General features: G+C 65.6%; 2 protein-coding genes across 8 annotated transcripts; one reads left to right on the top strand and one right to left on the bottom strand.

The window, feature by feature from the left end:
- Positions 1 to 296: 296 nt before the first annotated feature.
- On the top strand, positions 297 to 6,914 carry LOC306816624 (myotonin-protein kinase-like; the record flags this gene model as incomplete). The annotated part of the gene is made up of 5 exons (XM_079333033.1): positions 297 to 661; positions 1,559 to 1,656; positions 2,554 to 2,597; positions 2,747 to 2,812; positions 6,433 to 6,914. Coding segments are annotated over 5 exons (663 nt in total), but the record flags the coding sequence as incomplete, so codon positions are not given.
- Positions 6,915 to 7,521: 607 nt separating this feature from the next.
- Positions 7,522 to 16,350, bottom strand: DMWD (DM1 locus, WD repeat containing). 7 transcript variants are annotated; one of them, XM_079333037.1, is made up of 6 exons: positions 15,951 to 16,350; positions 12,243 to 12,428; positions 9,830 to 10,966; positions 7,876 to 8,135; positions 7,810 to 7,832; positions 7,522 to 7,775 (listed from the first exon to the last, which is right to left on the bottom strand). In XM_079333037.1, the coding sequence occupies exons 1-4, from the start codon at positions 16,293 to 16,295 to the stop codon at positions 8,088 to 8,090; spliced, it is 1,716 nt and encodes a 571-aa protein (XP_079189163.1). In that variant the 5' UTR covers positions 16,296 to 16,350; the 3' UTR covers positions 7,522 to 7,775; positions 7,810 to 7,832; positions 7,876 to 8,087. The 7 variants fall into 7 exon arrangements, with proteins under 7 accessions (XP_079189163.1, XP_079189165.1, XP_079189160.1 ...); XM_079333039.1 differs by having other exon boundaries at positions 7,522 to 7,709; XM_079333034.1 differs by having other exon boundaries at positions 7,810 to 8,135.
- Positions 16,351 to 16,583: the final 233 nt, after the last annotated feature.

Here is a 16,583-nt window from a genome sequence, read left to right as displayed (position 1 = left end):
CGGGGGTCAGTGCCCAGTTCGGAGGGATCCCCAATTTCGGTGGTTCGTGGGAATCCCGGGGGTCCCTGCCCGGTTCGGTGCATCCCGAATATTCTGGGGATCCGTGCCCGGTTCGGGGGAATCCCGGGGGTCCGTGCCCGGTTCGGGGGATCACGGGAATCCCGGGAATCCCGGAGGTCAGTTCCCGGTTCGGGGGATCCCGGGGGTTCGGGGGGGATCCCGGGGGTCAGTTCCCGGTTCGGGGGATCCCGAATCCCGGTAATTCCGGGATCAGTGCCCGGTTAGGGGGATCCCAGAGGTCAGCGCCCGGTTCGGGGGATCCCGGGGGTTCGGGGGATCCCGGGGGTCAGTTCCCGGTTCGGGGGATCCCGGGGGTCCGTTCCCGGTTCGGGGGATCCCGAATCCCGGGGATCCCCAGGCAGACGCCGTTCCCGCAGGTGGCGGCGGCGGTCCCGGCGGTTCCGGTCGCGGTCCCGGCGGTCCCGGCTGTTCCGGCTGTCCCGGTAGCGGTCCCGGCTGTCCCGGAGCCGGTCCCGGTGGCTGTCCCGGTGCCGGTGTCGGTACCGGAGCTCCGGGAGGCGCTGGCCAAGGAGCGGCGCGGGCGGGAGGCGCTGGAGCGGGAGCTCGGGAAACTGCGGGCGGCGGGACAGGGGCTGGCCCGGTACGGGGACAGCGGGACAGAGGGACAGAGGGACAGAGGGGACAGAGGGGACAGAGGGGACAGAGGGACAGAGGGACAGAGGGACAGAGGGACAGAGGGGACAGAGGGACAGAGGGGACAGAGGGGACAGAGGGACAGAGGGACAGAGGGGACAGAGGGGACAGAGGGACAGAGGGGACAGAGGGACAGAGGGACAGAGGGACAGAGGGGACAGAGGGACAGAGGGGACAGAGGGACAGAGGGACAGCGGGACAGAGGGGACAGAGGGACAGAGGGGACAGCGGGACAGAGGGGACAGAGCGGACAGAGGGGACAGAGGGGACAGAGGGACAGAGGGGACAGAGGGGACAGAGGGGACAGAGGGACAGTGGGACAGAGGGACAGAGGGGACAGAGGGGACAGAGGGGACAGAGGGACAGTGGGGACAGCGGGGACAATGGGGACAGAGGGACAGAGGGGACAGAGGGGACAGAGAGACAGAGGGACAGAGGGGACAGAGGGGACAGAGGGACAGAGGGGACAGAGGGACAGAGGGGACAGAGGGACAGAGGGACAGAGGGGACAGAGGGGACAGAGGGACGGAGGGACAGAGGGACAGGGCTGGGGACAGCGGAGTGACCCCCGGTCTGTGGGGGACAGCGGCCAGTGCGCGTGGGTGGCACTGGGTACCGCGAGGTGACACCAGGGACCCCGAGGGTGACACCAGGGTGACAGCCAGCACCGGGGAGGTGACACCAGGGGTGACAACCGCTACAGTGTCCCCGGTGTCCCCAGCTGCGGTGGCGACAATGACACCGCGGCCGTCGCGCAGGGGAACGGGGACCGAGGGGGTCCGGGGATGTCCCCGGGGGTGTCCCCAACTGTCCCCAAGTGTCCCCAACTGTCCCCGCCCTGCAGGCGCCTGCAGGAGGCCGAGAGCCGCAACCTGGAACTGGAAGCGAAACTGCGGCGGCTGCAGAGTGACCCCCCCGGGCCCGGCCCCCCCCCGCCGCAAGGCAAGGACCCCTCCCCAAAATCCCTGGGGACACCCTCGGGAATGTCCCCAAAATCCCTGGGCCCCCCCCGGGCCCGGCCCCCCCCCGCCGCAAGGCAAGGACCCCTCCCCAAAATCCTTGGGGACACCCCCGGGAATGTCCCCAAAATCCCTGTGACGCCCCCGGGCCCGCAGCAAGGAAAAGACCCCTCCCCAAAATCCTTGGGGACACCCCCGGGAATGTCCCCAAAATCCCTGTGACCCCCCCGGGCCCGCAGCAAGGAAAAGACCCCTCCCCAAATCCTTGGGGACATCCCCGGGAATGTCCCCAAAATCCCTGTGACCCCCCCGGGCCCGCATCAAAGAAAAGACCCCTCCCCAAAATCCTTGGGGACATCCCCGGGAATGTCCCCAAAATCCCTGTGACGCCCCCGGGCCCGCAGCAAGGAAAAGACCCCTCCCCAAAATCCTTGGGGACATCCCCGGGAATGTCCCCAAAATCCCTGTGACCCCCCCGGGCCCGCATCAAAGAAAAGACCCCTCCCCAAAATCCTTGGGGACATCCCCGGGAATGTCCCCAAAATCCCCGTGACTCCCCCCAAATCTTTGGGGTCACCTCAGTGTCACCCCAACCCACCCTGGATTGTCCCCAGCACCTCCAGACCCCCACCACCCCCAAATTCACCAGGAGCCCCCCAAATTCCTGGAGACCCCTTCTAGAGGGGCTCGCCCCCCCCCCCAAATATTTTGGGGGTAATTTTTTTTTTGGGGGGGGGGACTACAGGACATTGTCCCCTCCCCAGCTTTGGGGCTGGGGGCTTCCTAAATTTGGGGGAAACCCCAAAAAAAGGTTCCCAAATATTTTGGGGGGGAGGGATCCAACCCTGACCACGCCCCCCTCCCCAAATTTCCCTTGCAGGAGGCGCGGAGCAGCCCCCCCCCATCGCGGCCCCTCCCACGGAGGTAAGGGGGGTTTGGGGATGATTTTTGGGTGGTTTTTTTGGGTGATTTTGGGTTTTTAGGGTGATTTTGGGTTTTTTAAGGTGATTTGGGGTTTTTTGGGTGATTTTGGGGTGATTTGGGGGGGCTGACGCTCTCTGCTCTCTCCGCAGCCCCCCCGGCTTTTCCGCTCCCCCCTGGGGCTGCCCCTGTCCCGGCACCTGCTGCTCTGGGCCCGGGTACGTGGGGCTGTCACTGTCACTGTGTCACCTGTGTCACCTGTGCCACCCCCTGCCATCCCCTGTCACCCCCTGCCACTGCCACTGCCACCCCCTGTCACCCCCTGCCATCCCCTGCCACCCCCTGTCACTGCCACTGCCACCCCCTGCCACCCCCTGCCATCCCCTGCCACCCCCTGTCATTGCCACTGTCACCCCCTGTCCCGGCACCTGCTGCTCTGGGCCCGGGTACGTGGGGCTGTCACTGTCACTGTGTCACCTGTGCCACCTGTGTCACCTGTGCCACCCCCTGCCACCCCCTGTCACCCACTGCCACCCCCTGCCACCCCCTGGCACTGCCACTGTCACCCCCTGTCCCGGCACCTGCTGCTCTGGGCCCGGGTACGTGGGGCTGTCACTGTGTCACCTGTGTCACCTGTGCCACCCCCTGCCATCCCCTGTCACCCCCTGGCACACCCTGGCACTGCCACTGTCACCCCCTGCCACCCCCTGTCACCCACTGCCACCCTCTGCCACCCCCTGTCCTGGCACCTGATGCTCTGGGCCCGGGTACGTGGGGCTGTCACTGTCACTGTCACTGTGTCACCTGTGTCACCCCCTGCAGCCCCCTGCCATCCCCTGTCACCCCCTGTCACTGCCACTGCCACCCCCTGCCATCCCCTGTCCCGGGACCTGCTGCTCTGGGCCCGGGTACGTGGGGCTGTCACTGTCACTGTGTCACCTGTGTCACCTGTGCCACCTCCTGCCATTCCCTGGCACTGTCACTGCCACCCCCTGTCATTGCCACTGCCACCCCCTGCCACCCCGTCACCCCCTGCCACCCCCTGTCCCGGCACCTGCTGCTCTGGGCCCGGGTACGTGGGGCTGTCACTGTCACTGTCACTGTGTCACCTGTGTCACCCCCTGCAACCCCCTGGCACTGCCACTGCCACCCCCTGCCACCCCCTATCACCCCCTGTCACTGCCACTGCCACCCCCTGGCACTGCCACTGTCATCCCCTGCCACCCCCTGTCACCCCCTGTCACTGCCACTGCCAACCCCTGGCACTGCCACTGCCACCCCCTGTCATTGCCACTGCCACCCCCTGTCATTGCCACTGCCACCCCCTGTCCCGGCACCTGCTGCTCTGGGCCCGGGTACGTGGGGCTGTCACTGTGTCACCTGTGTCACCTGTGCCACCCCCATCACTGCCACTGCCACCCACTGTCACCCCCTGTCACCCACTGTCACCCCCTGTCACCCACCGTCACCCACTGCCACCCCCTGTCACCCACTGTCACCCCCTGTCACCCACTGTCACCCCCTGTCACTGCCACCCCCATCACTGCCACTGCCACCCCTGCCAACCCCTGGCACTGCCACTGTCACCCCCTGTCCCGGCACCTGCTGCTCTGGGCCCGGGTACGTGGGGCTGTCACTGTCACTGTCACTGTGTCACCTGTGTCACCCCCTGGCACTGCCACTGTCATCCCCTGCCACCCCCTGCCACCCCCTGGCACTGCCACTGTCACCCACTGCCACCCACTGTCACCCCCTGTCCCGGGACCTGCTGCTCTGCGCCCGGGTACGTGGGGCTGTCACTGTCACTGTCACCTGTGTCACCTGTGCCACCTCCTGCCATCCCCTGTCACCCACTGCCACCCCCTGCCACCCCCTGTCACTGCCACTGCCATCCCCTGCCACCCTCTGCCACCCCCTGTCATTGCCACTGTCACCCCCTGTCCCGGCACCTGCTGCTCTGGGCCCGGGTACGTGGGGCTGTCACTGTCACTGTGTCACCTGTGTCATCTGTGTCACCTGTGCCACCCCCTGCCACCCCCTGTCACCCACTGCCACCCCCTGTCACCCACTGCCACCCTCTGCCACCCCCTGTCCCGGGACCTGCTGCTCTGGGCCCGGGTACGTGGGGCTGTCACTGTGTCACCTGTGTCACCTGTGCCACCCCCTGCCATCCCCTGTCACCCCCTGGCACACCCTGGCACTGCCACTGTCACCCCCCTGCCACCCCCCTGTCACCCACTGCCACCCTCTGCCACCCCCTGTCCTGGCACCTGATGCTCTGGGCCCGGGTATGTGGGGCTGTCACTGTCACTGTCACTGTGTCACCTGTGTCACCCCCTGCAGCCCTCTGCCATCCCCTGTCACCCCCTGTCACTGCCACTGCCACCCCCTGCCATCCCCTGTCCCGGGACCTGCTGCTCTGGGCCCGGGTACGTGGGGCTGTCACTGTCACTGTGTCAACTGTGTCACCTGTGTCACCTGTGCCACCCCCTGCCACCCCCTGTCACCCACTGCCACCCCCTGTCACCCACTGCCACCCACTGTCACCCCCTGTCACCCCCCTGTCACTGCCACTGCCACCCTCTGCCACCCCCTGTCCCGGGACCTGCTGCTCTGGGCCCGGGTACGTGGGGCTGTCACTGTCACTGTCACTGTGTCACCTGTGTCACCCCCTGCAGCCCCCTGCCATCCCCTGTCACCCCCTGTCACTGCCACTGCCACCCTCTGCCACCCCCTGTCCCGGGACCTGCTGCTCTGGGCCCGGGTACGTGGGGCTGTCACTGTCACTGTCACTGTGTCACCTGTGTCACCCCCTGCAGCCCCCTGCCATCCCCTGTCACCCACTGCCACCCCCTGCCACCCCCTGGCACTGCCACTGTCACCCCCTGTCCTGGCACCTGCTGCTCTGGGCCCGGGTATGTGGGGCTGTCACTGTCACTGTGTCACCTGTGTCACCCACTGCCACCCCCTGCCACCCCCTGGCACTGCCACTGCCACCCCCTGCCACCCCCTGCCACCCCCTGTCACCCCCTGCCACCCCCTGTCCCGGGACCTGCTGCTCTGGGCCCGGGTATGTGGGGCTGTCACTGTCACTGTCACTGTGTCACCTGTGTCACCCCCTGCAGCCCCCTGCCATCCCCTGTCACCCCCTGTCACTGCCACTGCCACCCTCTGCCACCCCCTGTCCCGGCACCTGCTGCTCTGGGCCCGGGTACGTGGGGCTGTCACTGTGTCACCTGTGTCACCTGTGCCACCCCCTGGCACTACTGCCACTGCCACCCTGTGTCACCCACTGCCATCCCCTGCCATCCCGTCACCCCCTGTCATCCCCTGCCACCTCCACCCGTGTCACTGCCACCTCTAGCCATGTCCCCAAGGCCACACCCCTGCCACTGCCACCCTGGGCTTGTCCCCAATGCCACCTCCCCATGCTGGGCCACCAGCCCCGGGGAGGTGACAAGCACGGCTGGGCCACCCTGGGCACTGCCACCACTGCTGGGACTGTCACCCCGGGCAGTGCCACCCCCGGGGCAGTGCCACCACTGCTGGGACTGTCACCCCCGGGCAGTGTCACCCCCGGGGCAGTGCCACCACTGCTGGGACTGTCACCCCCGGGGCAGTGCCACCCCCGGGGCAGTGCCACCACTGCCACCACCGGGGCAGTGCCACCATCGGGTCAGTGCCACCCCGGTGTCCCTTATGTCCCCAACAACGCGGGGGGAGGGGAGGTGCCACCATCCGGAGGGGAGTGTGACACAGCGGTGGGGGAGGGTTTGGTGACAATGGTGACGATGGTGACGATGCCACCCGCGCGCCCTGACCGTGTCGCTGTCCCCAGGTGCCACACCCCGGTGCCACCAAGGACTGTCTGCTGCTCTGCGCCGCCGGCCTGCGCCCCCCGCCCGCGCCCCCCGGGACCCCCCCGTAATTCGGGGGTGTCCCCAAATTGTCCCCGAGGTGTCCCCCCACTTTGTTGCACTTGACCCCCCCTTTCCCTGTACAGAGACCCCTCCCCAAAATCACAGGACCCCTCCCCAAAATCCCACCGGGGGGGGGTCCCCAAAATCCGAGCCCCTCCTCCCCCAAACCACTACACCCCCCCGGGGGGGTCCCAACCGCGCGTGTCCCCTCCCCCCCCAAAATAATTTGGGGAGGGGTCTCCCCGGTGCCCCCATGACCCTCCCCGAGGGGCAGCGGGACGCGACCCCCCCCAAAAAGGGTGGGGGACCCCCCAGCCCCCCCCGCCGTCCCCCATTAGTAATTTATTTGTAGGGACGTTTGCACTAATGACCCCTCCCCCTATTTATGCCCCCGCCCCAAAATCTGCCCCCCCCCGGGGGGGAGGGGACGAGAATAAAGTTGTGTTTCTGCCACCGCTGTGTCCCCAAATTGTCCCTTTGTGCCACCCCCGTGTCCCCAAAATGTCCCCTTCTGCCACCCCCTGTGTCTCCGAACTGTCCCCCAGTGCCACCCCCGCGTCCCCAAATTGTCCCCCTGTGCCACCTCCCGCGTCTCAAATCATCCCCGAGTTGTCCCCGTGTCCCCTGTGCCACCAACAGTGTCCCCAGTCCGTCCCCGTGCCACCCAACGTGTCCCCGCGCTGTCCCCAAGCGCCACCCACAGTGTCCCCAGTCCGTCCCCGTGCCACCCAACGTGTCCCCGCGCTGTCCCCAAGCGCCACCCACAGTGTCCCCAGTCCGTCCCCGTGCCACCCAGCGTGTCCCTGTTCTGTCCCCAAGTGCCACCAAGCATTGTCCCCAATTCATCCGTGTCCCCAAGAGCCACCCACAGTGTCCCCAGTCCGTTCCCGTGCCACCCAGCGTGTCCCGGTTCTGTCCCCAAATGCCACCCAGCGTGTCCCCGCGCACCGCCCGGTGTCCCCTCGCTGTCCCCTCATTGTCCCCTCCCCCGGACACGCCGGTGCCACTCGAGTGCCAAAAAAAGTCTCTTTAGTATAAATAAGGGTGGGGGGGACGCGCGGTGACACCGCGGGGACAATAAAGTGACGAAGGCACGGGGTGGGGGCGGGGATGTCCCCGGGCACGGGGCGGTGACACCGCGGGGACACCAACCTGGGGACAGCGGTGACACCGCGGGGACAGCGGTGACACCACCCTGGGGACAAAAGTGACACCGCGGGGACAGCAGTGACACCGCCCTGGGGACAGCGGTGACACCACCCTGGTGACAGCGGTGACACCGCGGGGACACCAACCTGGGGACAGCGGTGCCACCGCTCTGGTGATAGCGGTGCCACCCTGGTGACAGCGGCGACACCAACCTGGGGACAGCGGTGACACCGCGGGGACAGCGGTGACACCACCCTGGTGACAGCGGTGACACCCTGGGGACAGAAGTGACACCGCGGGGACAGCGCCAGGGGGGCTCAGTAGTACGGGGGGTGGCACTGCGGGTGACACGGGTGACCCAAAGGTGACACCCGCGGGTGACACGAGTCGTGACGGGTGACACGGGAGGTGACACAGGTGACAGCTACACCACGGTGCCACTCGGGGAGCCGCCGTTCTGCGAGGACAGGCCCTGCGGGGGGGAGGGGACAGCGGTCACCGGGGGAGGGGACAATGCCACTCCTTGGTGACGTCATCGCGGGGATTCCCCCCCTAAGGCCCCGCCCGATCCCAAAATCCGCGATTTGTTCCCCAAAAACTCGCTCCGGACACACCCAAAATCCTGTCCCGGACGCCCCCAGACTCACGGGGGCACCGGGGAGAGAGGAAATTGTCACGACAAACTGTCGCGACAGGGTCCTGGTGCTGCTGGGACCCCCAAATCCCCCCAAATTCTCCCTAAATCACCCCAAATTCCCACCCGGATGACCCCAGACCCCACCCCAGTTCCTCGGGAACCCCGAGGACAGACGAGCCTGTCCCGAGAGACTATCGCGATACAAACCTGCTGCAGGTGAGCTCCTCCTACGTGCCCTAAACCACCCCAAATCCCCCCGAAACCACCCCAAATCCCCCCGAAACCACCCTAAATCCTCCCCAAAATCCCCTCCCGGACGCCCCCAGACTCACTAGAACCCTGAAGTCACCTCTGGGGACAGATGAGCCCATCCCGACAGACTGTCGCGATATGGTCCAGGTGATGCTGGCACCCCCAAATCCCACCTAAACCACCCCAACCCCCCCCCCCCCCCAGATCCCCTCTAAACCCCCCCAAAATTCCCTCCGAGACCCCTCCCCGCACTCACAGAGACCCCGGGCCGCGCCCAGGTGCAGATGAGCCCCTCCTGGCAGGGCTGTCACGATACACACCTGCAGCTCCCGGCACCCCAAAACCGCCTCTCAAACATCCCAAATCCCATCTAAACCCCCCAAAATCCCCCCAAACCCCCTCCGAGACCCCTCTCCGCACTCACAGAGACCCCGGGCCGCGCCCAGGTGCAGATCAGCCCCTCCTGGCAGGGCTGTCACGATGCAATCCTGCACCCCCAAACCCCTTCCAAACCCCCAAAATCCCCCCAAATCCCCTCCGAGCCCCCTCCAAATCCCCTTTAAAACCCCCCAAATCCCTTCCGAGACCCCTCCCCGCACTCACAGAGACCCCGGGCCGCGCCCAGGTGCAGATCAGCCCCTCCTGGCAGGGCTGTCACGATGCAATCCTGCACCCCCAAACCCCTTCCAAACCCCCCAAAATCCCCCCAAATCCCCTCCGAGCCCCCCCAAATCCCCTTTAAACCCCCCCAAATCCCCTCCCCAGACTCACAGAGACCCCGGGCCGCGCCCAGGTGCAGATCAGCCTCTCCTGGCACGCTGTCACGATGCAATCCTGCACCCCCAAACCCCTTCCAAACCCCCCAAATCCCATTTAAACCCCTCAAATCCCCTCCGAGACCCCCCCCAAATCCCCCCCAAACCCCCCCCCAGACTCACAGAGACCCCGGGCCGCGCCCAGGTGCAGATCAGCCCCTCCTGGCAGGGCTGTCACGATGCAATCCTGCACCCCCAAACCCCTTCCAAACCCCCCAAAATCCCCCCAAATCCCCTCCGAGACCCCCCCAAATCCCCTTTAAACCCCCCCCAAATCCCCTCCCCGCACTCACAGAGACCCCGGGCCGCGCCCAGGTGCAGATCAGCCCCTCCTGGCAGGGCTGTCACGATGCAATCCTGCACCCCCAAACCCCTTCCAACCCCCCCAAAATCCCCCCAAATCCCCTCCGAGCCCCCCCCAAATCCCCTTTAAACCCCCCCAAATCCCCTCCCCGCACTCACAGAGACCCCGGGCCGCGCCCAGGTGCAGATCAGCCCCTCCTGGCACGCTGTCACGATGCAATCCTCCAGGAACAGCAGCACCGTCAGCCTCTCCTGCGCGATTTTCTTGCAGACGAGCGGCTCCAGCAGCGGCACCTCGTGCAGCCGCGGGCACAGCGCCGTGCCCAGCACCTTGGCCATGTCCAGAGACCCCCGGGACCCCCCCGAGCCGCCCCCCGGGGGGGGTTTCTCGGCGCCGCCCCCTCCCCGGCTGATGTTGCCCAGGCTGTGGTAACGTTTGTGCTCCTTCTCCGGGGGGGCGCGGGGGTCGCGCAGGGTCAGCGTGGCGAAACGCCCCGCGCTCAGCACCGGGGGGACCCGAGGAGAGATTTGGGGACCCCCGCCGGGTTGGGGGAGGCTGTTGGAGCGGGATAAGGAGCGCGGCAACCCCCCCGCCATGGAAACAGGGGGTGGGGGCGCGCGGGGAGGGGGCGGCCGAGGGTCCAGCACGTCCTCGGTGAGGTCCCAGAGGCAGAACTGCGTGTCCTGACCGGCCGAGCCGAAGCGGTAGGTGACACTCGGGGGGTCCTCGGCGCTGTCGCCCCCCTGCCCATCCCCATCCTCGGGGGGCTGCGCGGGAGTGGTGAAAGGATCGAAAGCCACCGCGTTGACCCACGACTTGTGGCCGTGACCGCGGGCCACCACCCGGCCCTCGGCGAATGACCACACGGTGACCAGGTCATCCTCGCCGCCCGTCACCACGTAGCGACCGTCGGGGCTCCAGCAGACGCAGAGGAGCCCCCCGAAATAGCTGCGCATCATCCCCTGCAGCAGCATGGAGGAGAAGTGGAAGACCCGCAGCACCCCGTCCTGGCTGACGCAGGCCAGCGAGCGCCCGTCGGGCGAGAAGGCGAACTCGTTCAGCGGCCCCGAGCCCACCGCCCACTTCAGCAAAGGGTTCCGGGGCGTTTTGCTCTTGCACGAGAAGACCCGGAAACCCTCGCCCTGCGTGACCAGCGTGTACTGCGGGCTGGTGGCCCCGCAGGGCTGCTCCGAGTCGTACAGGTACAGGTGGCCGCTGGCGTGGGACGCCAGGAACAGGCGCTCAGTGTCCGGCAGCCACTTGACCAAAGTCACCTTGGATTTGTCGATGAGGCGCTGCGGGGGGCGGGAGGGAAAGGGTTAAAAGGAGGCGGGGGGGGGGGGGGGAGAGGGGGGGGGGTGGTCCTAAAAGGGGTTCTGGTGGCCCTGGTGGTCCCAAGGAGTTCCTGGTGGTCTCATGAGTGATCACCCCAAGGGGTTCCTGGTGGCCCTGGGGAGGTTCTGGTGGTCCCGTGGGGGTCCCAAGGAGTTCCTGGTGGTCCTAGGTGAGTCCTGGGGGTCCTGAGGGGTTCCTGGTGGTCCCGTGGGGGTCCCAAGGGGCTCCTGGTGGTCCTAGGTGAGTCCTGGGGGTCCCAAGGAGTTCCTGGTGGCCCTGGGGAGGTCCTGGTGGTCCCATGGGGGTCCTGAGGGGTTCCTTGTAACCCTGGGAGAGTCCTGGGGGGTCTCATGAGGACCCCAAGGGGTTCCTGGTGGTCTCATGAGTGATCACCCCAAGGGGTTCCTGGTGGCCCTGGGGAGGTTCTGGTGGTCCCATGGGGGTCCCAAGGGGTTTCTGGTGGTCCTAGGTGAGTCCTGGTGGTCCCACGGGGGTCCCAAGGAGTTCCTGGTGGCCCTGGGGAGGTTCTGGTGGTCCCATGGGGGTCCTGAGGGGTTCCTGGTGGCCCTGGGGAGGTCCTGGTGGTCCCATGGGGGTCCCAAGGGGTTTCTGGTGGTCCCAGTGGTCCCATGAGTGATCCCAAGATGTTCCTGGTGGTCCAATGGGGATCCCAAGGGGGTTCTGGTGGTCCTGGGGGAATGCTGGTGGTCCCATGGGGGTCTTGAGGGGTTCCTGGTGGCCCTGGGGGAATCCTGGTGGTCCCATGGGTGATCCCAAGTGGGTTTCGGGTGGTCCTGGGGGTTCTATGGGGCTGCTGGTGGCCCCAGTGGCCCCAGGGGGATGCTGGTGGTCCCAGGGGGATGCTGATGGCCCTGGTGGCCCTAGGGGGATGCTGGTGGTCCCAAGGGGTTCCTGGTAGCCCTGGGGAGATGCTGGTGGTCCCAAGGTGTCCCTGGTGGCCCCAGGGTGATGCTGATAGCCCCAGGGGGATGCTGGTGGCCCCAGGGTGTCCCTGTTGGCCCCAGGGGGATACTGGTGGCCCCAGGGTGTCCCTGGTAGCCCCAGGGGGATACTGGTGGCCCCAGGGGGTTCCTGCTGGCCCCAGGGGGATACTGGTGGCCCCAGGGGGTTCCTGCTGGCCCCAGGGGGATACTGGTGGCCCCAGGGTGTCCCTGGTAGCCCCAAGGTGTCCCTGGTAGCCCCGGGGTGATGCCGGTGGTCCCGATGCCCCCTCACCTCCTCGTTGAAGAGCCGGCCGGCGCTGTCCTTCTTGGCCAGGTCCAGGTACTGCACCTGGCCGGCCGAGAAGCCGACGAGCAGCGCCAGCGTCTCGCTGCCCGCCGTGAACTGGTTGAAGTCGTGGCAGGTGGGCTGGGTGCCCTTGTACACGCGCCTGTCGATGGGGCGCTGCAGGTCCAGCACCTGCGGGGACACGGGCACTGGTACTGTCACTGTCACTGTCACCAGCCTGTCACTGTCACTGTCACTGTCACTGTCACTGTCACTGTCACTGTCACTGAACTGGTTGAAGTCGTGGCAGGTGGGCTGGGTGCCCTTGTACACGCGCCTGTCGATGGGGCGCTGCAGGTCCAGCACCTGCAGGGACACGGGCACTGGTACTGTCACTGTCACTGTCACTGTCACTGTCACTGTCACCAGCCTGTCACTGTCACTGTCAGTGTCACTGAACTGGTTGAAGTCGTGGCAGGTGGGCTGGGTGCCCTTGTACACGCGCCTGTCGATGGGGCGCTGCAGGTCCAGCACCTGCGGGGACACGGGCACTGCCACTGTCACTGTCACTGGCACTGTCACTGTCACCAGCCTGGCACTGTTACTGTCACTGTCACTGAACTGGTTGAAGTCGTGGCAGGTGGGCTGGGTGCCCTTGTACACGCGCCTGTCGATGGGGCGCTGCAGGTCCAGCACCTGCGGGGACACGGGCACTGGTACTGTCACTGTCACTGTCACTGTCACTGTCACCAGCCTGGCACTGCCGCTAGCACTGGCACTGTCACTGTCACCAGCCTGGCACTGCCACTGGCACTGGCACCAACCTGGCACTGCCACTGGCACTGTCACTGCCACTGGCACTGGCACCAGCCTGGCACTGTCACCAGCCTGGCACTGTCACTGTCACCAGCCTGGCACTGGCACTGGCACTGGCACCAACCTGGCACTTCCACTGGCACTGGCACTGTCACCAGCCTGGCATTGTCACTGTCACTGTCACCTGCGGGGACACGGGCTGGCACTGCCACTGGCACTGCCACTGGCACTGGCACTGGCACTGGCACTGTCACCAGCCTAGCACTGTCACCAGCCTGTCACTGTCACCATCACTGTCACTGTCACTGCCACTGTCACCAGCCTGGCACTGTCACTGGCACTGTCACCATCACTGTCACTGTCACCAGCCTGGCACTGTCACTGTCACGGTCACTGTCACTGTCACTGTCACTGTCACTGTCACTGTCATTGTCACCAGCCTGGCATTGTCACTGTCACTGTCACTGTCACCAACCTGGCACTGTCACCAGCCTGGCACTGTCACTGTTACTGTCACTGTCACTGTCACTGTCATTGTCACCAGCCTGGCATTGTCACTGTCACTGTCACTGTCACCAACCTGGCACTGTCACCAGCCTGGCACTGGCACTGGCACTGTCACTGTCACTGTCATTGTCACCAGCCTGGCATTGTCACTGTCACTGTCACTGTCACCAACCTGGCACTGTCACCAGCCTGGCACTGTCACTGTCACTGTCACTGTCACTGTCACTGTCACTGTCATTGTCACCAGCCTGGCATTGTCACTGTCACTGTCATTGGCACTGTCACTGTCACTGTCACTGAACTGGTTGAAGTCGTGGCAGGTGGGCTGGGTGCCCTTGTACACACGCCTGTCACCATCACTGTCACCAACCTGGCACTGTCACCAGCCTGGCACTGTCACTGTCACTGTCACTGTCATTGTCACCAGCCTGGCATTGTCACTGTCACTGTCACTGTCACTGTCACTGTCACTGTCATTGGCACTGTAACCAGCCTGGCATTGTCACTGTCACCGGCCTGGCATTGGCACTGTCACTGGCACTGTCACCAGTCTGGTGGCACTGTCATTGGCACTGCCATTGTCACTGTCACTGCCACTGGCCTGCTGGCCCTGCTGGCACTGTCACTGTCATCGGCGCTGCCATTGTCACTGTCACCAGTCTGGCACTGCCACTGTCATTGTCACTGTCACTGGTACTGTCACTGTCATTTTGTCACTGTCATTGGTACTGTCACCGTCATTGTCATTTTGTCACTGTCATTATCACTGCCACTGTCACCAGCCTACTGGCACCACTACCGGCCTGGTGGCACTGCCATTGTCACTGTCACTGTCATTGTCACTGTGATTGGCACTGGCACTGTGATGGTCACTGTCACTGTCACTGCCTGGGGATGTCACCCCTGGCACTCCCCAGGGACTCTGTGCCCACCCTGGGTCACCAATGGGGATGTCCAGGGAGTCCTGCGGGGTCTGAAGTCACTGTCACCAACCCTGGGGTCACTGTCACTGTCACTGTCCCTGGGGTCACTGTCACCAACCCTGGGGTCACTGTCACCAACCCTGGGGTCACTGTCACTGTCACCAACCCTGGGGTCACTGTCACCAATCCTGGGGTCACTGTCACTGTCACCAACCCTGGGGTCACTGTCACCAATCCTGGGGTCACTGTCACTGTCCCTAAGGTCACTGTCACCAACCCTGGGGTCACTGTCACTGTCCCTGGGGTCACTGTCACCAACCTTGGGGTCACTGTCACCAATCCTGGGGTCACTGTCATTGTCACTGAGGTCACTGTCACTGTCCCTGGGGTCACTGCCACCAACCCTGGGGTCACTGTCACCAATCCTGGGGTCACTGTCACCAATCCTGGGGTCACTGTCCCTGTCCCTAAGGTCACTGTCACCAATCCTGGGGTCACTGTCACTGTCCCCTGGGGTCACTGTCAATGTCCCTAAGGTCACTGTCACTGTCCCTGTGGTCACTGTCACTGTCCCTGGGGTCACTGCCACCAACCCTGGGGTCACTGTCCCTGTGGTCACTGTCACTGTCCCTGGGGTCACTGCCACCAACCCTGGGGTCACTGTCCCTGTGGTCACTGTCACTGTCCCTGGGGTCACTGTCACCAGCCTTGGGGTCACCTTTCCCCCCATTCCCCCCGTTATTCCCCCATCACCCCCAAACCCCCGTTATCCCCGGTTTTATCCCGGTTCTCCCCGGTCCTCCCTCGTCCTCCATTCTCCCCGATTCCCCCCGGTCCTCCCCCGTTATCCCCGGTCCTCCCCCGTTATCCCCAGTTCTCTCCCGTTATCCTCGATTCTCCCCGGTCCTCCCTCGTTATCCCCGATTCTCCCCGGTCCTCTCCCGGTTCTCCCCCGTTATCCACGGTCCTCTCCCGTTATCCCCGGTTCTCTCCCGTTATCCCCCATTCTCCCTGGTTCTTCCCCGTCATCACCCCGTTATCCCCGGTTCTCTCCCGTTATCCCCCATTCTCCCCGTTCCTCCCGGTTCTCTCCCGTTATCCCCCATTCTCCCTAGTCCTCCTCCCGTTATCCCCGATTCTTCCCGGTCCTCCCCGTTATCCCCTATTCTCCCCCGTTATCCCCCATTCTCCGCCGTTATCCCCGTTATCCCCTATTCTCCCCCATTCTCCCCCCTTATCCCCGGTTCCTCCCGGTTCTCTCCCGTTATCCCCCGTTATCCCCCGTTATCCCCGTTCCTCCCGGTTCTCTCCCGTTATCCCCCATTCTCCCCCGTTATCCCCGTTCCTCCCGGTTCTCTCCCGTTATCCCCGGTCCTCCTCCCGTTATCCCGGTTCCTCCCGGTTCTCTCCCGTTAACCCCGGTCCTCCTCCCGTTATTCCCGGTTCTCCTCCCGTTATTCCCGGTTACCCTGCGGCAGCCGCGTCCGCCGCTTCCAGCCCCTCCATAGAAATGCAGCTCCCGGCCCAGGTTGCAGCACACGCGGCTGCGCTCGGCGCTGGCTCCGGGCGGGCTGCGGCTCCGCGCCAGCCGCACCACGGACAGCCGGACGGGCGGCAGCGCCCCGGGGCCCGGCGGGGCGGCACCGGCCGGGACGGGCCCGGCGGCGGAGGAAGCGGCGGCGGCGGCGGCGGTGGCGGGGCCCAGCAGGCGGTAGGAGCCCTCACGGGTGCGGAAGCGGCTCTTGAGCTCCGGAGCGGCCGCGGGAGCCTCGGCCGGGCCCGGGCCCGGCGCCGCCGCCGCCGCCGCCGCCATGGCCGCCGGAAGCCGCGTCAGGAGCGGGCGGGAGCGGCCGCCGCCATGGCGGAGCTGAGTCACCGGGGCCACGCCCACGAGGGGGAAGCCACGCCCACAAAAGGGTGGGGAGGGCCAATCAGAGTGTGAGGAGAGCGAGGGCACGCCCACTGAGAGGGGAGGATATGACCATATAAGGTGTGACCACGCCTCAAAACATGGAAAACACGCCCCCAACTAAACACATAGCTGAGTGGCAGAGGCCACGCCCCAAAACAGATAAACCACGCCCACAAATGGTGGGAAGAG

Source organism: Erithacus rubecula (assembly GCF_903797595.1).
Source record: "Erithacus rubecula genome assembly, contig: scaffold_753_arrow_ctg1, whole genome shotgun sequence".
NCBI classification, from domain to species: Eukaryota; Metazoa; Chordata; class Aves; order Passeriformes; family Muscicapidae; genus Erithacus; species Erithacus rubecula.
This window is presented reverse-complemented; position numbering and strand designations above follow the sequence as displayed.

Bases quoted from the DNA above. Each gene is read 5' to 3' on its own strand.
- DMWD (XM_079333034.1), bottom strand. From the start codon at position 16,295: ATGGCGGCGGCGGCGGCGGCGGCGCCGGGCCCGGGCCCGGCCGAGGCT. The intron at 12,429-15,950 runs GTAACCGGGAAT...GTGTCCCCGCAG, and splicing joins GCGGACGCGGCTGCCGCAGG to GTGCTGGACCTGCAGCGCCC. The intron at 10,967-12,242 runs GTGAGGGGGCAT...CGCCCCCCGCAG, and splicing joins GCCGGCTCTTCAACGAGGAG to CGCCTCATCGACAAATCCAA.